The sequence below is a fragment of the Rana temporaria genome, chromosome 12 (genome assembly GCF_905171775.1).
Source record: "Rana temporaria chromosome 12, aRanTem1.1, whole genome shotgun sequence".
Classification (NCBI taxonomy): Eukaryota; Metazoa; Chordata; class Amphibia; order Anura; family Ranidae; genus Rana; species Rana temporaria.
In genome coordinates this window covers 32028728-32054639 of record NC_053500.1, presented here as the reverse complement: position 1 = coordinate 32054639, position 25912 = coordinate 32028728, and the positions used below count along the sequence as shown (strand labels likewise).

At 42.9% G+C, this 25912-nt stretch overlaps 1 protein-coding gene across 1 annotated transcript in view; it reads left to right on the top strand.

The window, feature by feature from the left end:
- The first annotated feature begins 6394 nt into the window (after positions 1-6394).
- The window catches only part of C1QL1 (complement C1q like 1), a 95312-nt gene continuing 75794 nt past the window's right edge, over positions 6395-25912 (top strand). The window contains exon 1 of the mRNA XM_040331837.1: positions 6395-7672. Coding sequence (XP_040187771.1) covers positions 7064-7672 — 609 coding nt within the window. The 5' untranslated portion in view covers positions 6395-7063. The remainder of the gene's footprint in view (positions 7673-25912) is intronic.

Below are 25912 nucleotides of genomic sequence, written 5' to 3'. Positions count from 1 at the left end.
ATAGAAGCCAAAAGGGTGATTGCCCAGGCCTGGATAAAACCTACAGTCCCTTTCCAGGGAGTGAAGGATTGTTTGACGGCCATGATGCTTAATGAACAAATGTCTAGTATTCTTCATGACACGCCCGCTAAATTCCTTGAGATCTGGGAACCATGGTTGACGTATGCATTCCCCGATCTTCCGCTGAACAGCATGGGTCGACTCTAATTGGTGTCACAGGGCGACCCCGACTCCCTTACCCTTCTTCTCTCTTCTTCACTTTACTTTTTACCTTTCTCTCCTGTCCTGCTTTCTGCTCTCTTTCTTTTGATGGGTTCTTCAGCCCTCTTTAGTCTATTTGTGTCCAGGACTACCTATTAAGGGGTCCGTTGACATACATGTCCTGGCTACTTTGGCAAATATGGATTTTCCCCAAATACACATACAGTATGTTGTGTTTAGGTTGGATGTGTGTGTTCGGGATGGAGGCCCTCCCTCCTTTGTCTGGGCCGGTATGTACATTTATGTTCTCTATGTTGCCAGTCGTAGCCCCTGCATGGGTGGACTAGGCGCGTTTGTATTACTGCATGCTTGTTTATATACCTGCAATAAAAACTATTGAACAAGAAAATATTAAAAATAGGAGCTTAGTTGGATCCTGCTGGGTGACCTCCTTAGCCCCCTCCACACTCTGTTCATTTTGTTTTAATTCCCCTTTTGCTGGGTGAATCAAATATATACCTGTGGGAGTGAGTAATGGCCTCAATTTTACCAAATCAACAATTGGGGATTTTTTTCTTGAATTGCTATCTCTAGCATCTTATCTCTAGAGCTTTGCTTTGCTAAAGTGAGACCAGAACAAAGTCGATTCTGATGTGCCCGCTATTGGTTGATGCACTTAAAGCCCAAATCCAGACAAATCTTTTCTTTTACAGTTTGTACAGAGGAGGGAATGGCAACCGCACTTCCACTGCATAAGGAAGAAAGGAGTCATAGAAATCGAGAAAAGAAAGACTGGAGAGAAATTAGAACATCAGTCAGGTTTTTTTTTATGTATTATTATCATTGCTTTCTATTACTTCTCTTTAATAAATAATAAAATCATAGCCTCACCTGGACTTTTATGTTTCATCACTGGAGACTCGACTGTTGATGTAGTTTACAGTTGCCATGACCAGAATTCACCTCGGTAATGTTCTAAGATACAAGACGCCGGTCTTCATTGTGACAGGCTCAACCTGATGGCACCTTATTAAATAACCTTTTATATAGACAGTACACTGCAGGAATTGCTACGCCTTTATATGACACTACACAATGGACTTCAGTTTTCAAATGTTATATAAACTGTGAAATAGAAAAACAGAACAGGGTGTTGCATTGAAGGTCACATCGCAAGCTATTATTGTAACATCTGCCCGAAAAGTAATCTTTGTATGTGCTTTAACATTTGTACTTATCTGCTGTTCCATATGTTGATTATTCATTTTAAAACCAGAAGTTATATTCCCCCACCTATTGTTAATCTGTACAGTATATGCGGGTTGAATAAAATGACTTAAAGTGTTTGTTTAGGAATGCCAGAAGTCTGCCAAGCAAAATAGGTGAGTTGGAAGCACTGGTGCACAAGGAGAACTATGATCTAATTGGTATTGCTGAATATTGGCTTCATTTTCTCATGACTGGGCTATTATTATGCCTGGCTATGCTCGCTTTCGGAAAAGACAGAGTAAAATTGGAAGGGTGATTGAGTTGAGTTGAGAGGTTCTTAACAAAGCGCGGTCTTACCCTAAAGGGTCCCGACGCACATAGCAGAGTTCCTGGAAAAGAGGACCCAGGAACCAAAAGCAGCACAGAGCGGCAGAAAGGGTGTGGAGGTGTCTGTCTCTATGTGAGAAGTGATCTCAAAAGAGAGTGTGAAAGAGGACCAAATTGATGGAGAGTGTCATGATTCTGAAGCATTATGGGTGGAACTGTACAAGGATGTGCATACTACAAAGGTTGTCATTGGAGTTTGTTATAGACCACCCAATGTTAACGAGGAGGTGGAGACTCAGCTCCTTGCACAGATGAAAGGGCTGCAAGGGCTGAAGCATAGGGTGACCACATTTCCAAACTACCATTCAGGGACACCCCCATTCCAAAAATCAGCTTCTGCTGTAACGAATCACAGCACAGTGATTGGACACAAGAGGCAGGATTATGATTTCTCCAATCACAAGCAGGGCGGGGACTGTGTTCCTCCAGGCATTCCAGCCAGGACAAGTACTGTCAGTGAGTAAAAGCGGTAATGTGGCAGCCTTTTTTGGGGGGATTAGTTTTGCTTGGGGGTGGTTGTGTCAGTTTCATTCCAGGACACAGTATTGTCCTGGAATGAAGGATGCCCGGGACAGACCTGCAAAATGCGGAACTGTCCCGAGCAATCCGGGACACGTGGTCAACCTACTGGGACAGCGATAATAATGGGGGATTTAACTACCCAGAAATTGACTGGAGTAATGGCACTGCTGGGACAGTTAAAGTGAAAAAATGTATAAACCTATTGCAGAACATTTTATGGTCCAGTTTATTGAGCTGTAAGCAACAAACACATATGGGTAAGATAAAAACACTTAACTTTAAGAGAGCAAATTTTCCAAGGATGAGGGCTGCTCTCCAGGACTTAGACTGGGAGGGAATATTGGCATCAATGGACCCAGAACAGAAATGGTAATTCTTCAAAAGACTATATGCAAACTCACTGCAAAGAATATTCCCGTAGCAATACGTTTAAAAGGCTATGATCAAACATGTACAAATACATATGTTGTCTATTCACTTTAAGGTCATCACAGAGGACAAGGGAGCACTTATTTACTTGTAGAGAAAAATAGATTTCATCTCTGATAGTCAGATTCACAAATAGTTACGCCGGCGTATCAGTAGATACGCCGACGTAACTCGGAATCTGCACCGTCCTAAGTTTAAGTGTATTCTCAAACTGAGATACACTTAAACCTAGCTAAGATACGACAGCCTGCGCCGTCGTATCTTAAGGTGCAATATTTAGGCTGGCCGCTAGGTGGCGCTTCCGTTGAGTTTGGCGTAGAATATGTAAATGCCTAGATACGCCGATTCACGAACGACGTGCGCGCCGTCGCAGTAAAGATACGCCGTTTACGTAAGGCGTTTTCCGGCGTAAAGTTATTCCATCAAATAGCTGGCCTAGTCAATGTTAAGTATGGCCGTCGTTCCCGCGTCGAAATTTGAAAATTTTACGTCGTTTGCGTAAGTCGTCCGTGAATAGGGCTGGACGTAATTTATGTTCACGTCGAAACCAATACGTCCTTGCGGCGTACTTTGGAGCAATGCACACTGGGATATGTACACGGGACGGCGCATGCGCCGTTCGTAAAAAACGTCAATCACGTCGGGTCACCCCCCATTAACATAAAAACACGCCCCCTCATCCTCATTTGAATTAGGCGCGCTTACGCCAGTCCCATTTATGCTACGCCGCCGTAAGTAGGAGGCAAGTCTTTGTGAATACAGTACTTGCCTCTCTGATCTTAAGGTGGCATAGCGAAAATACGATACGCTACGCCGCCTTAAAGATGCGGCGCCCTACTTGAATCTAGCTATAAATACGGAAAGGTTTCTTCACAGTAAGAGCTGTGAAAATGTGGAATAGACTCCCTGCAGAGTTGGTTCTGGCCAGATCAGTAGATTACTTTAAAAAAACGCCTGGATTCTTTCCTAAATGTACAAAATATAACTGGGTACTAACATTTATAGGTAAAGTTGATCCATATCTGATTGCCTCTTTGGGGATCAGGAAGGAATTTTTTTCCCTGCTGTAGAAAATTGGATCATGCTCTGCTGGGGTTTTTCCCCTTCCTTTGGATCAACTGTGGGTAGAGGATAGTGTATATGGGATTGTATTTTATATGGTTAAACAAATTTTTTTCAACCTGACTAACTATGTAACTATGTTTGTTGCTAGCACTCCTACTTAGAGCCCATCTCTGGGTTCAGTGCTCTGTCCCCTTACACCCCCCGATCTAGGGGCGGATCATGGGATACAACAGGGCAATGATGCCCCCCCACGAGAAAATATTACCAACCCCAAGACACAGCCACCCTACTAACTAGATTTCCTGAACTAGTTGCTAGGTCCACACCCCGCCTGGTATCTAGCAACCAGTGACGTCACAGTCTCATTCAGAGTGAGGCTGAGCGGAGAGGCCTACACCTAGTGCTGCACTGCACAGCTGTCTCCACCCACCTCTTCCTTCTCTGTCACGCAGTGGCATGAGATGGAGAGTGACTTGGCAGTAGGGAGGGACTGGTCGGTGTGTGTGTGTGATCTTCTTCATGTCTGTGTCTCCACTGCTCTGCCTCCCACAGCCCACCACCGCCCTGCGGCATTGCATGCCCTGTACGTCATTGTATAAAGCTCCGGTCCGAAGCTCCGTGATCTCGGCCGCGGGACTCGCGGACCCGATCGCTGCTAGAGTCCCCGCCATCGCTCCCCGGAGCTGAAGAACGAGGAGGAGCCGTGTATAAACTCGGTTTTCCGCCGTTCTTCACTGTGGCGCTGTCATCGATTGTGTGTTCCCTAATATAGGGACGCACAATCAATGACATCAGACCTACAGCCACCCCCCAACAGTTGTAAACACCCTTCAGGGAATCACATAACCCCATCAGCGCCCCCTGTGGTTAACTCCCAAACGGCAACTGTCATTTTCACAATAAACAATGCATTCAAATGCATTTTTGCTGTGAAAATGACAATGGTCCCAAAAATGAGTCAAAATTGTCCGAAGTGTCCGCCATAATGTCGCAGTCTCGAAAAAAATTGATGATCGTCGCCATTAGTAGTAACATTTTTTTTTTTATAAAAATGCAATAAAACTATCCCCTATTTTGTAAACGCTATAAATTTTGCGCAAACCAATCGATAAACGCTTATTGCGATTTTTTTTACCAAAAATAGGTAGAAGAATACGTATCGGCCTAAACTGAGGAAAAATTATTTTTTTATATATGTTTTTGGGGGATATTTATTATAGCAACAAGTAAAAAATATTGCATTTTTTTCAAAATTGTCGCTCTATTTTTGTTTATAGCGCAAAAAATAAAAACCGCAGAGGTGATCAAATACCACCAAAAGAAAGCTCTATTCGTGGGGAAAAAAGGACGCCAATTTTGTATGGGAGCCACGTCGCACGACCGCGCAATTGTCAGTTTAAGCGACGCAGTCCCGAATCGCAAAAAAGGGGCCTGGTCATTTTTTTACATTGTTTCCGTTAGGCTTTTTCCGGTGTAAAGTTACCCCTGCTATATGAGGCGTAGCCAATGTTAAGTATGGACGTCGGGCCAGCGTCGAATTTTCCGTTGTTTACGTCGTTTGCGTAAAACGTTCGCGAATAGGGCTTTGCGTAGAATGACGTTCACGTCGAAAGCATTGGCTTGTTGCGGGTTAATTTCGAGCATGTGCACTGGGATACCCCCACGGACGGCGCATGCGCCGTTCAAAAAAAACTTCGATTACGTGGGGTCAATAGGAATTAGCATAAAACATGCCCCCATCTCATCCATTTGAATTGCGCGCCCTTACGCCGACACAGTTACACTACGCTGCCGTAACTTATGGCGCAAATTCTTTGAGGATACGGAAAATACACTGTAAGTTACGGCGGCGTAGTGTATCTGAGATACGCTACGCCGGACATATAGATGCGCCAAGGTACGTGGATCTAGCCCTAAGTAGGTAAGAGGCAGACTGCCTCCCCTTTGCATCTATCACTCCCAGTGCGATCATGGGGCCCCCAATTTCAGGGAAGCATGGGTTCAAGGTCCAGCTGCTTTGGGGAAAGTGCAGGGGCCCCCCATGCAGCTGGGGCCCCTGGACAGTGCCCAGGTGTGCCCTCTCATTAAGACAGCCCTGGCTGATATAATGATATATTCAGTTACTTTTACCAGCTGTATGCAAAAAAAATAATAATCACTATAACTAAATTTAGTTATGATATTAATATCTGTCAGGCGTGCAGCTTTACAATTGTCTGCAACTGGCATATTGTAATTGTACATACCTGTGTATATAGGAAAATAATAATATATAAAAAAAACTGCATTTGTTTTGCAGTCATTTTTTTTCTTGCTCGCTGTCTGTTCTATAGTCCTTTTCATAAATGTGCTATAAAGCTAAGGTCACCTTATTTATACCCCAAATCCCAATTTGGATTGAATATTTGAAGTGAACAAAAGAGACTTCTTGGGAAAATATGGTCTAAGTATTTACCTGTTAGTAAGCCCACCTGAATTTTTTTCCCACAAAAAGATGCATACTGTTATTCAACCTGTAGGGGGCGCTGCTCTGTCTCATATATATATAAAAGACTCCTATTGCACACAGCGTTCTCTCACAAGTTACATTCCCCGCTGCCTTTTTACTGCTTTGCCTCAGCAGCTTTCCCCTGTCTCGTAATCTCCTTCTATCTGGCTTTCTCTTCTGTCCCTCTTCGTCACTGCTGCCTCTTCTCTGTCTATTCTCTCCACTTTAATCCTTTCATTTTTAAGTATTCACATTCACCTGCTCCCCTCCCCTCTTCTCTGCATCCTACCCACCTTCTTATCTCTCTTCTACAATTCCCTTTTTTTTTCTTAATCTTTGCTTTCTTCACTGTTCTGTAATATATCATCCGTTCACTTTTTTTTTTTGGTGTTACAGTTTTCTCCCGTCTCTTACATTTTCCTTCTCATTTCTTTCTGAAATCTATTTTTACTCTTTTATTTTTCTGAAGTTCTGACAAGTTCTCGCCTTTCCTAATATTCAACCTTTTGTGCTTTATATTTATTTAACCTTCTTCTGTTTTTTTAGTTTTATTACCTGATTCTGTTTTTGTTTTTTTTTCCCCGCTACAAAGCTGCATTCTGTGTCTCCTCAAAGACCACATATCCTGTTCTCCGGAGGGGCCACCTGCCTCCCCTCCACAAACTCCGGCACCATAGCTCCCCCCAGCCGTGGGTCCCCCGTCCCTTGGCCCCATTTGGCCTTGGGAGAAAGACCTTGGTGGCAGTGGCAATTGGAGTAGTAATGGTGCTAATTTTGGTAATCCTCATTCCAGTGTTGGTCAACTCTGTGGGCTCCGATGGCCACTATGAGATGTTGGGCACTTGCCGGATGGTGTGTGACCCCTACCTTAGCAAAGCTGGGACAACAACCACAAGTAGCAGTATTCGAGCCGGCACTGGAGCTGAACCTTTAAGCGACAGAGGACAACCAGCCCCATCAACTTTAGTTCAAGGTCCTCAAGGAAAAGCTGGACGTCCGGGAAAGCCAGGACCTCCTGGAGAGCCTGGGCTACCTGGCCCACCAGGTCCTGTAGGTCCACCAGGAGAACGGGGAGAACCAGGAAAACCTGGACCACCAGGACTGCCAGGAGGTGGAGTGACTGGTGCCATCAGTACTGCTACATATACCACAGTTCCACGTGTGGCCTTCTACGCTGGCTTGAAGAACCCCCACGAGGGCTATGAGATCCTCAAATTTGACGATGTGGTCACCAACCTTGGGAACAATTATGATGCTGCAAGTGGACGGTTTAGCTGTACAGTACCAGGCACCTACTTCTTCACCTACCATGTCCTGATGAGAGGTGGGGACGGCACCAGCATGTGGGCAGACCTCTGCAAAAACGGACAGGTGAGCATGCCAGTATTGGCACTTGTTTCAGTTTTAACGGTGGTACGTCTGATTTGTATTAAGATTGCTTGGGTAGAACATTAAAAACTTAACAAAAAAAATTAACAAAAAAAACATGTTAACAAACTTGCTTGCTAATTTCTTATACCAAGGCTGGCCAACTTTTGACCCTCCGGCTACTAGGAACTACAATTTCAAGCATAATATGCCAATTATTATGCATTGCATTGGGTTTTTATATATGCACTGGCATCTATGCACATTGATGCGAGCAAAGCTGCCTTACCTGAGCAAAAAACATAAACATGTAAATAATTCAAAGATTCAAAATGTAAAATTTAGTATGTGTCTTTTGTGTAGGCGCTGTAAAAAATGTCACCTTCTTTTTTAAAATAACAATGAATTGTATTAATTTATATACATTGATAATGCAAAAAGGCAAAATAAGTAGAGATAGATAGATAGAAAGATAGATAGATAGATAGATAGATAGATAGATAGATAGATAGATAGATAGATAGATAGATAGATAGATAGATAGATAGATAGATAGATAGAATTAGAATCTTTAAAAACAATAGCTTGAAATAATTGCCCCCTCCCCCCTTTTGATGCTTAACTATTTTTATCAACGCTCGTATTACACAAAATGCAATACAAAGCCCATAATGATAGAATATTATAATAGCCAATTAATGAAGCATAAATAAACAGTTAGATGCTTATTTGAATTGCTTTTATTTAATAAATATTATACTAAAAAGTCAAGAAAACAATACTAGGCAATAAAAAAAAAAAAAGAAGCATTCATTTGCCGGGGGCAAAAATTAGCATCAAAAATTTCCAGGGACAGTCCTTCAAATTGTAGTCCCTACAAGTCAGAGACAGCTGGCAACTTTACAATTAGAAATTTGGCGTTTTTCTTTCACTTGCAAACTGCTAAAAATGATTTAACTGTTGAAACAACATCCGTCTACGTGATTGAAATGTAGCTTAATTAATCGGTGTTTAGAATAAAAAAAAAGACTGATTGAAAGCTAAAGTGGCAGCAAAACACAAAACAGAGGGGGGGGTTGTAGATAGAGGGAAAGTGCTTATATTGTTTGTTTTTTTTTCCTTTCGGAATTAGCATTGATCCTAGAACTGAACTTGTGTACAATCCCTTTCTGGAGCGATGCCCTGATTGGCACTATCAGAATTAATTACCATGAAAGAGCCAGGCAGCCTGGAGGGAGAATGAGTAATGAAGATGAACTAAGGGGGCTTTGAACTTATACAGGGCAGTTGCATTGCAACCGTCACAATGCATTAAAGGGTCTTGTGTCCCAATGGTACATTATGTGCCGTGGTGCCTGTTAGCCTGTTAGTGCCACCTTAGCATTGAATCATGTAGATCTTTGAGGCACGCGAACCGTGGTCACAATGGGTGTCTTATTAAATTAAGCGCCCAAGGGACAGTGGTTTTCTCTACTCCAGCGTTTACGTTTTAAATCACCCAGAGATAAAAGTGAGATAGCTTCAGTGGAGCAGAGAAAATGAGTTTACCCACAGGAAAAGAAAAACTAGCAGCCTGGAGCAAGGTAGACAGTTAGCACATGGTAGGAAAGAGAGTTTGCCTAGAGACAGGGGAAGAAGACCTGAGAAAGCAGAAAGAGCCAGCCAAGAATGCGGGAAAAACAGTGTGTATTATATGAAACATATCAAGGTTTGAATAATGGATATGGGTAAGACTAAGGTAGGCAAAACAACCTTCAATTTGAACAAAAGACGTAAAAAAAGGTAAAACAAAGAAAGGAAAAACGGATGTACTAAAAGTCAAACCTCAAATATGAGTTTTTTTTTTCTTTTGAAGTGATCTCCGTCTCTGATCATCCCAAAGTCAAGAAATTTACATAAATTGCTTTGCTTGGTCCAAGAGACAAAATAATTATATTTGTCTTTCAAGAAATTGGAAGAAAGTAAGACAAGTCAAAGAGACAACTATGCCTAGGAGACTAGCACTGCTTAGGCAAAGAGCCAGGACTGAAACATAAGACTTACAACAGTAGATGAAAGTCTTCTTCAGAGACAAAGTACCTTCTTGGTGAACAAGTATTGGATGAGAAGCAGTCAATAAGGGGTGAGGGAGAGACCAAAAAGGCACATGTGGAATGATAGAATAGGTGGAGGGGGGGGGGGGGGGTAAGGCAAAAAAAACTCCAAGACAAATGTTGATGGGAGTCCAGAGTCAAAGTTTGTATAGTGGAAGTCATAAAGCTTAGTCTAAAGACAATAAGAAACATACCTTGTTGGATGAGAAAAACCCGTGACTGTACAAGTCAGGACTTTCCATTACTGGGAGTTTGGGCTTATTGACTAAAATACATTCATACAATCGTTAAAAAAAAACATGACAATGCTTCTTGGATAAGAAAACAAAAAAATTATTAAACGAATAATACATTAAATGCTATTATAATAATAATTTATAAAATTATAAAATAATAATATACATAAAATAATAATAAATTAATAATAATATACATAAAATAATAATATGCAAGATAAACAGGAGTATGATAAGTAAATGTAATGCTGCAAAAGCCAGCCCAAATAAAGAAGAGTAATAGAGAAAAATGTCCCGTGTTGTACTGTTATGTCTACCGGAAAGTCACTAAAGCCCCGTACACACGACTGGACCTTTGTCCGACCAAAATCAAATAGGAATTCCGACGAAATTCCATTGGAGTGAAATAGAACATGTTCTCTATCTAAACCCAGATGGAATTACTCCGATGGGTCATACACACGGTCAGAATTTCCGATGGAAAAATTCAGTCTGATTTTTTCCATCGGAAATTGCAATTGTGTGTACGGGGCTTTAAGGGAACAAGTAGTCTTTCCTTCTTAGCAGCAAGAATAATGAAAAGATCTATACAAAAAAAAAACTGGAATGGATAAATACATATTTAGTCAGTCTAGGAAAAGTAAAAAGTATGGAAGATACCATCACAAAGTTTTGTGTTTTAGACTCTCCCGGTATGTACCGAAAATCTCCCTTCAGTTTCCAAATGGTATTTAGTAATGTAAGCTGTACAGCTGATACTTTTATTTTTTTTAGCTTTTGAATGAAGAAAGAAACAATTAGAACACCTATCAAGTTTTAATTGCTGTCTGGGTAGCTTGATTCCCCTACTATTTTGTTTGTCCCGATGACTATAATCACCGAGACAGAAAGTGATTGGATATCCAAGTTGTTACCAGAACAGAAAGTGGGGAGAGATCTTCTAATGGGTTACCCCAATGAGGCACACACAGTAAACAATAAACAGAGAGGGTTTTTAAACCCTTCATACTTTAATCAAAGCTAAAAAAAAATTTTTTTGCAATGTGTATTCTTTAAGTACCTGAACCGTTTTCTTAATTTTGGACAGGTTGGAGCAGGATTGGAGCTTATTGTTTAATACCCGCCCTGAAATTGGGGACACTATTTCTTAGGGCCTGGGGGGGGGAGCATTGGGTTCCCTTAATTTGCATAGATTTCCTCTCACTTCCTGTTTGGCTATTGGGCAGGAAGTGAAGGGAAATCCCTGAAATAGGAGAGGGATGATAAAAAATAAACTGACAGGGGCTATAACCCTCCCTTACTCTATCCAAAATGGAAAAAAAAGGGGCCTATAGTTCTACTTTAAGCACAAATTTCTGATAATTTTATAGAGAGGACTAAGAAGATATAACTAAGCCAATGGTGCAGCAGAAAACATATAGCACAGTGAGGAAGGTTTGTGGTCCAGGATGATAGGACAGTCAAAATTAAAAGCAGCTTGCGTTACACTAAGGCCCCATACCACGAGCAAACATTGTCTGCTGAAACTGGCCCGCAGGCCAGTTTCAGCAGACATTTTGGTCGTGTGTGGGCGCGAGCGGGCCGAATTCCCAGCAAACAATTGCCCCGCCGGGGCCTTTTCCCAGCAGACAAATATTCCTGGACTTGTTTTAAAAAACAGTCCGCTGGAATTCTGCCCGCTCGGACATGTACGGTCTCAGTACAGACCTACCGTACATGTCCAGAGCGCCCGCCGTCCCTCGCATGCGTCGAATGACTTCGACGCAGCGTGGAAGCATTTTTAAAGGCGGGCCGCCCACGTCGCCGCGTCATTGTCGCGGCGACACCGAGTCATCGACGCGGCGACAACCGCGGACACGCCCCGCGTATTGTTTACGCGCGGACATTCTGTACGATGTTGTGTAACAACCATCGTACAGAAGCCCTCTGGCAGACATGTAGGTGGAAACGGTCCGACGGACCGCTTTCACCATACATTTTGTCGTGAGTACCCGGCCTAACAGTGTAGCACAAGTCAGCGGGGACACTTTCAGTGCTGCACCCCTGCAAAGTGCTGCCTCTAGGCCTGGGCCTTGTTGGCCTAGGCCAGGATACAGCGTGGGTTGTATAGGCCAAGAGTAGTATGAGGCAAAGAGCCCTCTGTGTGGGACAGGAGTAGTATGATGCAAGGAGACCTCTGTGTAGGACAGGAGTAGTATGAAGCAAGGAGCCCTCTGTGTAGGACATGAGTAGTATGAAGCAAGGAAACCTCTGTGTAGGACAGGAGTAGTATGAAGCAAGGAGACCTCTGTGTAGGACAGGAGTAGTATGAAGCAAGGAAACCTCTGTTTAGGACAGGAGTAGTATGAAGCAAGGAAACCTCTGTGTAGGACAGGAGTAGTATGATGCAAGGAAACCTCTGTGTAGGACAGGAGTAGTATGAAGCAAGGAGCCCTCTGTGTAGGACAGGAGTAGTATGATGCAAGGAGACCTCTGTGTAGGACAGGAGTAGTATGATGCAAGGAGACCTCTGTGTAGGACAGGAGTAGTATGAAGCAAGGAGCCCTCTGTGTAGGACAGGAGTAGTATAAAGCAAGGAGCCCTCTGTGTAGGACAGGAGTAGTATGAAGCAAGGAGACCTCTGTGTAGGACAGGAGTAGTATGATGCAAGGAGACCTCTGTGTAGGACAGGAGTAGTATGAAGCAAGGAAACCTCTGTGTAGGACAGGAGTAGTATGAAGCAAGGAGACCTTTGATTTGGACAGGAGTAGTATGAAGCAAGGAGACCTCTGAGTTGGACAGGAGTAGTTTAAAGCAAGGAGACCTCTGTGTAGGACAGGAGTAGTATGAAGCAAGGAAACCTCTGTGTAGGACAGGAGTAGTATGAAGCAAGGAGACCTCTGTGTAAGACAGGAGTAGTATGATGCAAGGAGACCTCTGTGTAGGACAGGAGTAGTATGAAGCAAGGAGCCCTCTGTGTAGGACAGGGGTAGTATGAAGCAAGGAGCCCTCTGTGTAGGACAGGGGTAGTATGAAGCATGGAGCCCTCTGTGTAGGACAGGAGTAGTATGAAGCAAGGAAACCTCTGTGTAGGACAGGAGTAGTTTAAAGCAAGTAGACCTTTGAGTTTGACAGGAGTAGTATGAAGCAAAGAGACCTCTGAGTTGGACAGGAGTAGTATGAAGCAAGGAAACCTCTGTGTAGGACAGGAGTAGTATGAAGCAATGAGCCCTCTGTGTAGGACAGAGTAGTATGGAAGCAAGGAGCCCTCTGTGTAGGGACAGGAGTAGTATGAAGCAAGGAGACCTCTGAGTTGGACAGGAGTAGTATGAAGCAAGGAGACCTCTGAGTTGGACAGGAGAAGTTAAAAGCAAGGAGACCTCTGAGTTGGACAGGAGTAGTTAAAAGCAGGAGACCTCTGTGTAGGACAGGAGTAGTATGAAGCAAGGAGCCCTCTGTGTAGGGACGGGAGTAGTATTAAGCAAGGAGACCTCTGTGTAGGAGGGAGTAGTATGAAGCAAGGAGACCTCTGTGTAGGACAGGAGTAGTATGAAGCAAGGGGGACTGTGTATTACAAGAGTAGTTATGAAACAAGAAATCCTATGTGTGGGATAGGAGTAGATCATTGAAAAAAACATTAGAAATAAGATTTCACGCCCAGAACAAATAGGGTAAATAAGTCCAGAGGGCTTTAATTGGCTAGTTTAAATCCAAACACCTCAGAGGAACTCAAACTTGGCCAACCCAAAGGTCTGGAGCTTCTGCTGGACCTTTAGCAACATTAGAAACTACTATCCCAGCCTGGATTCCCAGGGCAAATAACATCCATAGAGGCAAAGAGAACCACAAGGGAAGAGGTCAAATTCAAACAAGAACTAACAAATTACCAGGACTGGTAGCTCTTTTGTAGAGAAAAGTACTTTATGAATGTATAAACCTCCTTGAATGGTATCAATTCCCGTCCACATTTCTCATCTGTCTGACTGCCAAGCAAATGTATTGCTTTTACACTCACAATACACTGCGGTCTTCTCAGAAATGAAGCAGTAGTGACAAGCACATTGAGTAAACAGCGCTGATTGTGTAAATATGGGAATCTATAAAAATCATGCAGTTGCAATGCGTAACATAATACACAATGAAAGAGCAATTTAAAATGTAATTAGACCATACCTAAGCTATTTAGCACAAAACATGCTCGCTTTATAAAATATTTTTTCCCTATCTTTTGGGGCTAAAGCAAAAAAATGGTGTCTCCTTGTGAAAATGACATTTATGGATACTGAGAATAGATAAATAGATAGATAGATAGATAACATAATAAAAATAAAGTTACACATCTAAGTTAAATTTGTAATCTTATAAAGCTCTGTGCATTTTCTTGGGGTTTCAAATAACATTTATTTGCTAAAATAAATTACCACATTATTGGTCTATAATACTTTTTGTGGCCAATGTCCTAAGCTGGGCGCACTTTTCAATCGCATTGTACAATCTATTAAGTTAAGACATAGATGGACAGAAATGTGTTGAATCACATAATAGATAAATATTCATAAAAAGTGAACAGGGATATATAAAACAGATGTAGTGATAGACTGTAAACTATTTAATTAGAGCTAATCAGATTGCATTCCTGTAGGTATCTTCACACCTTACAATCTCACCTTTTAGCCATTAAGTCTTAAATTTTGATTTTTGTAAAATCCCACCCCTACTTTATATTGTACAATAATAGTGGATTCAGAAAGAGTTACGCCGGCGTATCAGTAGATACGCCGACGTAACTCTGAATCTACGCCGTCCTAAATTTAAGCGTATTCTGCAAACCAGATACGCTTAAATTAGGCTAAGATATGAGCGGCGTAAGTCTCTACGCCGTCGTTTCATGAAGTACGTGTGCCCGTCGCAGTAAGATACGCCGTTTCCGTAAGAGATACGCCCGCGTAAAGATAAAGGTGCCCCCTAGGTGGCGTAGCCAATGTTAAGTATGGCCGTCGTTCCCGTGTCGAAATTGAAAATTGTAAGTCGTTTGCGTAAGTCGTCGTGAATGGGGCATGGAGTAATTTACGTTCACGTCGAAAACAATACGTCCTTGCGGCCGTACTTTGGAGCAATGCACAATGGATGTGTACACGGACGCCGCATGCGCCGTTCGTAAAAAACATCAATCTCGTCGGGTCACGAGTAATTTCCATAAAACGCGCCCCCCATCCTCATTTGAATTAGGCGCGCTTACGCCGGGCCCCATTTATGCTACGTCGCCGTAAGTTAGGAGGCAAGTGCTTTGTGAATACAGTACTTGCCTCTCTGACTTAAGGCGGCGTAGCATAATTACGATACGCTACGCCGCCTTTATAGATGCGGCGCTCTCTCTGAATCTGGCTAGGAAGATTGTAAGATAAGGGGTCATATTAATGCATTTTTTTAAATACTTTAAAAGTAGGGCTATGGTAAACAAATTAAATTTTCATCTTTAAAAATGTTGGTTTGTTAAAACAATTGTACATACACTATATACTCGAGTATAAGCTGAGTTTTTCAGCACATTTCTTGGTGCTGAAAATGCTCCCCTCGGCTTATACTCGAGTCACCTTTTTTCGCCTGATCTCCTGGACTTTGGGTCTTTACAGTAACCGTAACTTGGCACACATATAGCCCAGTTCCAGCGTGTGATCACTCCCTGTTGATGGTTGCTGCTGAGGTATCACAGGACAGAGCGGCTGGCAGCCGAGGAGGTCTTGGGTAACCTCTACCCATTGCCCCAGTCACGGCATTACCATGCTTGGAGCTATCACCCTATTCTATTACAGGTCCGGATTCCTTGCTGGTTGCCAGCAGCAATTGGACTGATACATCCTCATCCCACCACCCCCTCATATAGCTGCATTAGCCGGTCACCATCCGTCCACCTGTTCCAGCCTCACAAACCCCAGCAACCCTTGCACTTCGGGTTATCTTCTGACATTACCCGTCGGGAGGTCACTCACATTCCCCCTTGTCCGCCTGGGGGGTATTCATGATGGCGGCCACGGCTCACACAATAATTGCCATTATTGGATTGGCTCTCCTGAGGAAGCGGGTAACCGCGAAACTAGTCGAGACCTTGACCAATCTATCAATTTACAACTACAGATGTCCCTTGGGGTGACCTCTGAGCATCTGTTTTTGTTTATTCATTTTTTTAAATGTTAATTGTGTATTTGTTTTATAATAAAATAAAATATTTTTATATCATACTGTAATTTGTTGATTACCAGTACCGAATAGTCCAGGAAAATCCCTTTTGAGTGGATAAACTCTAGGGTTAGCTTCAGCCACTACTCCCTTGTTCCCACTCATCCCCACTTTACTTGAATAATTTGGATGATGGTACGCTTTTATCTTTTACTAGTTTCTTTAACCACTTCCCGACCTCCTCATGTACATTTACGTCGGCAGAATGGCACGGGACAGGCACAATCACGTACCTGTACGTGCCCTGCCTAGACGTGGGTGGGGGGTCGGATCGGGACCCCCCCCCGGTAATGCGGAGGTGGGTCTGCTCGGGGAGCGATCCAGGCGACGGCGCGGCTATTTGTTTATAGCCGCTCCGTCGCGATCCCTCCCCGGAGCTGAAGAACGGGGAGAGCCGTGTGTAAACACGGCTTCCCCGTGCTTTACTGTGGCGGCGCATCGATCGAGTGATCCCTTTTATTAGGGAGACTCGATCGATGATGTCAGTCCTACTGCCACACCCCCTACACTAGTAAACACATACACAGTGATCCCTAAATGTTACAGCGCCCCCCGTGTTTAACTCCCAAACCTGCAACTGTCATTTTCACAATAAACAATGCAATTTAAATGCATTTTTTGCTGCGGAAAATGACAATGGTCCCAAAAATGTGTCAAAATTGTCCGAAGTGTCCGCCATAATGTCGCAGTCACGAAAAAAATCACTGATCGCCGCCATTACTGTAAAAAAAATTAAAAAAATAAAAATGCAAAAAAACTATCCCCTATTTTGTAAACGCTATAAATTTTGCGCAAACCAACCGATAAACGATTATTGCGATATTTTTTTACCAAAAAATAGGTAGAAGAATACGTATCGGCCTAAACTGTGGAAAAAAAAATATTTTATATATGTTTTTGGGGGATATTTATTACAGCAAAAAGTAAAAAATATTGCATTTTTTTCAAAATTGTCGCTCTATTTTTGTTTATAGCGCAAAAAATAAAAACGCAGAGGTGATCAAATACCACCAAAGAAAGCTTTATTTGTGTGGAAAAAAGGACGTTCAATTTTGTTTGGGAGCCACGTCGCACGATCCGCGCAATTGTCTGTTAAAGCGACGCAGTCCCGAACTGTAAAAACCCCTTGGGTCTTTAGCAGCATATTGGTCCGGGGCTTAAGTGGTTAAATGAAGCCATACTCCACGTTTTAAATATAAAAAATATATTTTAGATTAGCGGTTTCTGTTTTTTCCTAGAGTTCAGGTTTAATTAATAGTAGTGAAACAGAACAGCTATTAGTGTGATTGTGGTCACTTAACAGTGAGTATTAATGAATTCATGTCAAAATGTAATATGTCTTACCCATATATATACAGTGCTGACAAGAGCTAGGAGAATTCTATTGAGTGACAGGTGTGCTGGTCAATTGTAAGTGAAATCATTGTAATTGAATAGGACAAGGAATGAATTGCTCGCTCTGTACCCCGGCACTAACCGACTTCAACCTCCTCCTGCCTAGCATCTAACCGGCGCCGGTGATACTCTCCGTTTTCCAGCCCTCCTGCTAATAACTCTTTAATTTATCCCGCTTGCTCCCTTGAGAAATACTTCCAATCCCATAAATGGTATTGTCAACAATCCAATAAGGAAGGAAAGCAGACAAGAAGGCCAGGAACTAATGAAAAGCCAGAGAGTCAATGCAATCTCCGCACAGGGTTCAAATTCACTCGCCAAACGGAGGAACACCTAAAAAAAATATTGAGGCCCAGATTCTCAAAGGAGATACGCCGTCGTATCTCTGAGTTTGAGCCGTCGTATCTATGCGCCTGATTCATAGAATCAGTTACGCATAGATTTGTATTAGATCCGACCGGCGTAAGTCTCTTACGCCGTCGGATCTTAACTGCATATTTACGCTGGCCGCTAGGGGCGTGTACGCTGATTTACGCCTAGAAATATGTAAATCAGCAAGATACGCGAATTCACGAACGTACGCCCGGCCGACGCAGTACAGATACGGCGTTTACGTTAGGCTTTTTCCGGCGTAAAGTTATACCTGCTATATGAGGCGTACATGCGGCGTACCAATGTTAAGTATGGACGTCGTTCCCGCGTCGAATTTTGAATATTTTACATCGTTTGCGTAAGTCGTCCGTGAATGGGGCTGGACGTAATTTACGTTCACGTCGAAACCAATACGTCCTTTCCGGCGTACTTTGGAGCAATGCACACTGGGATATTCCACGGACGGCGCATGTGCCGTTCGTGAAAAACGTCAATCACGTCGGGTCATAAGTTATTTACATAAAACACGCCCCCCCTGTTCCACATTTGAATTAGGCGGGCTTACGCCGGCCTATTTACGCTACGCCGCCGCAACTTACGGAGCAAGTGCTTTGAGAATACTGCACTTGCCCGTCTAAGTTGTGGAGGCGTAGCGTAAATAGGATACGCTACGCCGGAACAAAGATACACTCTTCTACGAGAATCTGGCCCTGAGTGTTTCCCTCACTTTGGTAACCATATCGTTGCCGACCATAAGACTCCAGCCTTGTAAGTCATTATAGAAGGATGTAGAACGTAATCCACTGAAAATATCAAAACAGAATGATATCAAATAAAAGAAACAAAAACTAAACAGAAAATGTATATTTATTTATTTATACTTTATATAATATATATCTATATACTGTATAACACAGTATATAGAGATATATCTCTATATACAGTATAGAGATGTATCTATATATATATATATCTCTCTATATATTCTATATATATATATATATATATATATATATATATATCTATATATATATAGATATTAGATATAGATATATATATATCTATATATATATATATATATTGATAGTATATATAGTTATACTGTATAAATTTATACAGTAATAAATCTATATCATTTTTTTATTTAACTGATTGGGTTTAAGTTAGTCTCATATACGCCGACGTATCTTCTGATACGCCGCATAAGTTCACGGATGCGCCTGATTCTTGAAACGAGATACGCCTGAATTTTGGCTTCCTACGACCGACGTAAGTCTCCTACGCCATCGTATCTTGGGCGCATATTTACGCTGGCCGCAAGGGACGCTTCCATTGATTTACGCGTCGATATGTAATATGGAGCGAGATACGCCGATCACGAACGTACTTACGCCCGTCGCCCCTGTAATCTACGCCGTTTACGTAAGGTGTACATCCGGCGTAAGAGATAAAACCCATATAGGAGGCGCAACCCATGCAAAGGTATGGACGACGGAACAGCCGTCGTATTTTACGTTGTTTCCGTAAGTCGTAAGTGAATGGGGCTGGGCGTAGGTTACGTTCACGTCGAAGGCATTGAGCCGTCGTATCTTAGGGAGTATAATGCGCATGATCCTGGTTCGTTCGGCCATTCTTTGACATGGGGTCACGCTTCATTTTAATACAACACGCCCCACTACCTTCCTACTTTGAATTAGGCGGGCTTACGCTGGCCCATTTACGCTACGCCGCCGCAACTTCGGGAGCATGTGCTTTGTGAATACTGGTCTTGCCTCTCTATGTTACGTCGGCGTAGCGCAAATGAGCTGCACTAGTGCCCGCTCCAATGTACGCGCTCGACCTGAATCCGGCTTAAAGTTTATAAAGGTGTAAGGTGCTGGCTTGTATATATGTTCTTCTGTAGCAAGGAATATAAAGTGTTAAGGAAAATACATTATATGCAGTGGGCCAGATTCACATATCTTTGCGGCGGCGTAACGTATGTCTTTACGTTACTCCGCCGCAAGTTTTTCATGTAAGTGCTTGATTCACAAAGCACTGCGTGTAACTTGCAGCGGGTAGCGTAAAGCCGTCTGGCTAATTCAAATGGGGCGGGACCATTTAAATTAGGCGCGTTCCCGCGCCGAACGTACTGCGCATGCTCCGTTTGAAATTTCCCGCCGTGCTTTGCGCGAAATGACGTCGCCCGACGGTAATGTTTTGAATGGCGACGTGCGTAACTTACTTTAGTATTCCCGGATGACTTACGCAAAAAATTGAAATTCGACGCGGGAACGGCGGCCATACTTTAACATGGGCTGTCTATTGTTACACCACCTCAATAGCAGCCGTAACTTTGCGACGCGAAAAGCCGACTAGCGACGACGTAAGAGAATGCAACGAACGAGCGTACCTTCGTGGATCGCCGTAAACAGCTAATTAGCATACCCGACGCGGAAAACGACGCGATCTCCACCCAGCGGCGGCCGAAGTATTGCATCCTATGATCCGAAGGCGTACGCCTGTCGGATCTTAGCCAAATGCCGTCGTATCTTGTTTGTGAATTACAAATTAAGATACGACGCGGCAAATTTGAAAGTACGCCGGAGTATCAGCAGATACTCCGGCGTACTTATTCTGTGAATCTGGCCCTGTATATCTAAAGCCAAAACTGTATTTCTTTAACAACTTCAATACTGGGCACTTTCACCCCCTTCCTGCCCAGTCTAATTTTAAGCTTTCAGCGCTGTCACACTTTGAATGACAATTGCGTGTTCATGCAACACTGTACTCAAATTACATTTTTATAATTTTTTTTAGACAGATATAGCTTTATTTGGTGGTATTTAATCGTGCTGTGTTTTTATTTTTTGCTCTAAAAAAATAAAAAGAAAAGATTAAAAAAAAAATATTTTTTTTAAATAAGTAATTTTTTCTAATTCACTGATGTGTGCTGATGAGGCTGAACTGATGGTCATGATAGGCTACACTGATGAGCACTAATGAGGAGGCGCTTATATGCAGCTATGGATCGATGGCACTGATAGACACTGATGGGCGGCATTGATGGGCGGTTACTGATCGGCACTGATGGGCTGGCACTGATGGGCACTTAAAGGCAGCACTGACTGACATCACTTTCTGAGCACTGTTGGGGCTGAACTGATAATCAGGGCACTGACTATGTGTACAGGTCTCCCGCTGTTTGGCTCTCTTCTCATTGCTGTCAGTGTAAGGTAAGGAGAGACCAATAACCGGCATTTCCTTGTTTACGTGTGATCAACTGTGATTGGACACAGCTGATCACATGGGTAAAGAGCCTCTTCATCAGTCTCTTTACCAAGATTGTCGATGCACCGTGTCCAGGGACACACCGCACCATCAATCTCCACGCACCCCCACAGGCACGCAAGCGCGGAAGAGAGTGGGACGACGTCTTATGACGTCATCCCAGAACAAGAGAACCACCCTCCCACCATAATTTGTCTATACCATGGGCAGGAGGGGGTTAAAGTTTTTGATAGCATAAGAAATTGAGATCCCAGCAGTTTACTTTTTTTTTTTTTTTTTTATGTTTCTTTGCTTTTTTAACTATTCAAGAGATTTCCCTTTCACTTCTTGTCCTGAACAGGAATAAATAGTCTCTCAAAGTTAAGTAAATCCCCCATTAAGTCCCCTATCAAAACAGTGTGGATGCGTTAAGCTGTGCGGTAATCGCATGCAAGATTTCTGCATTGTGTTGTACAATGCTTTGCCAGTGCTTGCTTTTTTTCTTTTTAAAGTTATTAAATTTGACAGCCATATAACTCTATGCTTACAGTGCGTTGTGATGCTTTATAATGCGTCACAATGTTCTGCAACATACAGTAACACAGTCAGTCAGCACAAATGAATTCAGACAATTGATGTGGACTGAAGGTTCTATAGGATATACGTATGGAGACTGCCCTGTCTATGTGTTGGCGTTCGGCAATACGGTGGGCAACGTTTGAACAAGCCCCTTAGACCAGGGGAGTCCAAAACTTTTTTCAAAGAGGGCCAGATTGGATGAAGTGACATGCTGAGGGCCAACATTTTGCCTGACATTCTTTGAACATTTAAATTCGGTCTAAGTGTGTTCGTCGAGCAACTAATACATTGCCCAACAAGAATTCTCTTACCTTTGTGGCTGTGTGTGAGAAAAGAGATGAGCTTGGGTGTATTATTTGGATATACCATATTTATTGGCGTATAAAACACGCCTTCACTTTAAGAGCGAAGTTTCAGGATTTTTAAAAAAAAAATTAAATAAAGAACTGCGAAGCAAAATAAGGGTCAGTGCCCATCTGCAGCCTCACAAGTGCCCATCTGCAGACCCACCATTGCAGGAATGCACCCGCCATTGCCAGGAATGTACCCTTCATTGCCAGGAATGCACTCACCATTGCTAGGAATGCACTCACCATTGCCAGGAATGCACTCACCATTGCTAGGAATGCACTCACCATTGCCAGGAATGCACTCACCATTGCTAGGAATGCACTCACCATTGCCAGGAATGCAGCACCATTTGCCAGGAATGCAGCACCATTTGCCAGGAATGCAGCACCATTGCCAGGAATGCAGCACCATTGCCAGGAATGCACTCACGAGCGCCAAAAATGAATTACAGGAGAATCTCCTGTTTACACAGCGGCCTCTTTAATAGAAAGTCCTATTACAGAGGCCGCCCGTAAAAAGGGATTTTTCCTCCTCCCTGTCCCGTTCCAAGGCATATATATATTTTGTGGCCCCCGGCGCGGAGATCGTCGGGGGCCATGAAAGATATACATATTTAAATACACCCGGCGGGCCGTTAAAAACCGGAAGCGATTGGCCCACGGGCCGGACTTTGGACATGCCTTCCTTAGACAGTTGTCACTGGAACCCAGCATTACTATTGTACAATTTTCAGTCTATTTCTGTTCTGGTGACAACATTTTTCTGAAGACCCTTTTCGTACATATTGGTACAGTGCCTTGAATTCACACACCTTGACATTTTCCAAATTTTGTCATGTACAACCAAAATGTAAATGTATTTTGTTTGTATTCTATGTGATAGACCAATACAAGTGGGCACATAATTGTAAAGTGAAAATAAAATGATAAATGGTTTTCATTTGGTTTTTACAATAAATATGTGAAAAGATGTGGGGTGCATTTGTATTCAGCCCCCCGGAGTCAATATTTTGTAGAACCTCCTTTCACTGCAATTACAGCTTCAAGTCTTTTTGGGTCTCTACCAGCTTTGCACATCTAGAGAGGGAGATTTTTGCCCATTCTTCTTTGTAAAATAGCTCAAGCTCTTCTAAGATTGCCCTGTATTTGGCTCAATCCATCTTCCCATGAACTCTGACCAGCTTCCCTGTCCCTGCTGAAGAAAAGCACCCCCACAACATGATGCTGCCACCACCATGTTTCACGGTGGGGATGGTGTGTTCAGGGTGATGTGCAGTGTTAGTTTTCCACCACTCATAGCGTTTTGCTTTTAGGTCAAAATGTAAAATTTTGGTCTCATCTGACCAGAGCACCTTCTTCCACATGTTTGCTGTGTCCTCCACATGGCTTCTCACAAACTGCAAACAGGACTTCTTATGGCTTTTTTTCAACAATGGCTTTCTTCTTGCCACTCTTCCATAAAGGGCAGATTTGTGGAGAGGACGACTAATAGTTGTCCTGTGGACAGATTCTCCCCCCTGAGCTGTGGATCTCTGCAGCTCCTCCAGAGTTACCATGGGCCTCTTGGCTGCTTCTCTGATTAACGCTCTCCTTGCCCAGCCTGTCAGTTTAGGTGGACAGCCATGTCTTGGTAGGTTTGCAGTTGTGCCATACTCTTTCCATTTTCAGATGATGGATTGAACAGTGCTCTGTGAGATGTTCAAAGCTTGTGATATTTTTTTATAACCTAACCCTGCTTTAAACTTCTCCCAACTTTATCCCTGACCTGTCTGCTGTGTTCCTTGACCTTCATGATGCTGTTTGTTCACTAAGATTTTCTAACAAACCTCTGAGGGCTTTAAAGAACAGCTGTATTTATGCTGAGATAAAATTACACACAGGTGGACTATTTACTAATTAGGTGACTTCTGAAGACAATTGGTTCCACTAGATTTTAGTTAGGGGTATCAGAATAAAGGGGGCTGAATACAAATGCACATTAGACTTTTCAGATATTTATTTGAAAAACATGTTGAAAACCATTTATCTTCCACTTCACAATTATGTGCCACTGTGTGTTGGTCTATTACATAAAATCCCAATAAAATACATTTACGTTTTTGGTTGTAACAAGACAAAATGTGGAAAATTTCAAGGGGTATGAATACTTTTTCAAAGCACTGTACATGTATGGTTGCAAAGGCACACCCACACAATCCATTTCAATTAACAAAGTCCGGTAGGCCTTAGCTTAAAATGGAGTTCCACCCAAAATGGGAAGCTCTACTTGTTTGCGTCCTCCCCCCCCCCCTTTGCTGCCACATTTGCCCCCTTTTAGGGGGAGGGGGAACAGGTGCCTGGTTTTGACAGGTACTCACTCCCACCTCTTGCTGACTTTGACATGGTGAACTCCACAGCCCCCTGCTCCTTCCCCTGCCACTGAGCCATTCACAATGCGCAGTAGGGAACCAGCTATGAAGCCACAAGGCTTCACTGCCGGTTTCCCTTAGCTTAGATGGCGGCAGCATCTCCCAAGAAACGGATTTAAAATTGTCTTCACCTGTTAAAATCTATTCAACTTTGTAAAAGGTTCCTGCGCTAATTTTGGGCAATTTCATTGTGACTTGCATAGACTTCTGTTAAATAAAGTTGCAAGCTGAAATTAAGTCGCAATTAGCTTTTGGGAGACTTGACATCAGAACTATGGGCCAGATTCACGTAGAAGTGCGGCGGGTAACGTATCGTAGATACGTTACCACCGCCGCAAGTTTTCATCGCAAGTGCCTGATTCACAAAGCACTTGCAATGAAAACCTACGCCGGCGGCCTCCGGCGTAAGCCCGCGTAATTCAAAGGGGCGTAGTGCCATTTAAATTAGGCGCGCTCCCGCGCCAGACCTACTGTGCACGCTCACTTTTAAATTTCCCACCGTGCTTTGCGCGAAGTGACGTCATTTTTTCAAACGGCGACGTGCGTAGCGTACTTTCGTATTCCCGGACGTCTTACGCAAGAATTTTTTTTTTGGAATTTCGACGCGGGAACGACGGCCATACTTTAACATGGGCTGTGTTAAAGTTAGGGCAGCTAAAACGACGACTAACTTTGCGACGGGAAACTAGACTAGCAGCGACGTAGCGAACGCAAAAAACCGTTGTGGATCGCCGTAAGTACTAATTTGCATACCCGACGCTGGTTTACGATGCAAACTCCCCCCAGCGCCGGCCCGCGGTATTGCATCCTAAGATCCGACAGTGTAAAACAATTACACCTGTCGGATCTTAGGGCAAACTATGCGTAACTGATTCTATGAATCAGTCGCATAGTTAGGAAGCCCTAAACAGAGATACGACGGCGTATCAGGAGATACGCCGTCGTATCTCTTTTGTGAATCTGGCCCTATCTTACTTAGAAGGAGACAATTTATGGGCGCGAAAATCATTTTTTTACTATTTTGGAATCGCTTCCAACCTTATGACAAGCGTTAAAAGATTTCCTTTGTAATTATTCACGATAAAAAAACATCTTTTATTCTTTTCATTTTAATTTTCATAGTAAGTTCAGCTAAGGACCATTGTGATTAGTATGGATAGCAGATAAGATGAAAGAGAAATGCATTAAATGTACATTCTTTGCTGGTTCCCAGTAAATGTCTGTGAGCTGCTATTGATAAGTGAGGGAGCTATTTTTTAGATGACCCAAAGAACATAGGAAATAGGAATACATCCTGAAGGAAATATTAGTTATTCTGGACAACCCACCCTTTAAAATAAAAATA